General features: G+C 53.8%; 1 protein-coding gene across 1 annotated transcript in view; it reads left to right on the forward strand.

The window, feature by feature from the left end:
* Nucleotides 1–187: 187 nt before the first annotated feature.
* Nucleotides 188–493, forward strand: part of LOC106812646 (cAMP-regulated phosphoprotein 21-like) — a gene marked incomplete at its 5' end in the record, with an annotated part of 30,811 nt that continues 30,505 nt past the window's right edge. The window contains 1 exon segment of the mRNA XM_014816568.1: nucleotides 188–301. Coding sequence (XP_014672054.1) covers nucleotides 275–301 — 27 coding nt within the window.

A 493-nucleotide genomic window follows, 5' to 3' on the forward strand; every position in this document is an offset into this window, starting at 1 on the left:
GAGAGAGAGAGAGAGAGAGAGAGAGAGAGACACAGATAGAGAGAGGGAGAGGGAGAGAGAGAGAGAACGACAGAGACAGCGAGTATTAAAGTACAAACAAAACTAGACTAGCAACCTAATAACCATTAAACAATCCATATATAGTTTTTGCCGCGAGTTAGACATCGTCGCTGTTTTCCGCCACCAGGGGTCGCCGACGGAGGAGGAGACGACGCCGCTGGAGGAACGGCTGGTAGCCGAGGGAGAATACGCGCCGCTTCACGACGAGAACTCGATGCAGATGCTTCAGCTGACCGACAACGTAGGTGGCGCCGGCGGCAGCGCGATTGACCGCGGCCCGCCTCGCGGTGCATGCGACGCGTGGCGAAGTTCCTCCAGCTTTGCAGAGTTAGAGGAACGCGGTGGGGGAGACAATTAACTAACAAGAAATCTTGGTTTAGTATAGCAGAATTTTCAGGGAGTCCCACGGACTCCTGCATATGTCAAATCAGGG

Source organism: Priapulus caudatus, unplaced genomic scaffold (genome assembly GCF_000485595.1).
Source record: "Priapulus caudatus unplaced genomic scaffold, Priapulus_caudatus-5.0.1 Scaffold671, whole genome shotgun sequence".
NCBI classification, from domain to species: domain Eukaryota; kingdom Metazoa; phylum Priapulida; class Priapulimorpha; order Priapulimorphida; family Priapulidae; genus Priapulus; species Priapulus caudatus.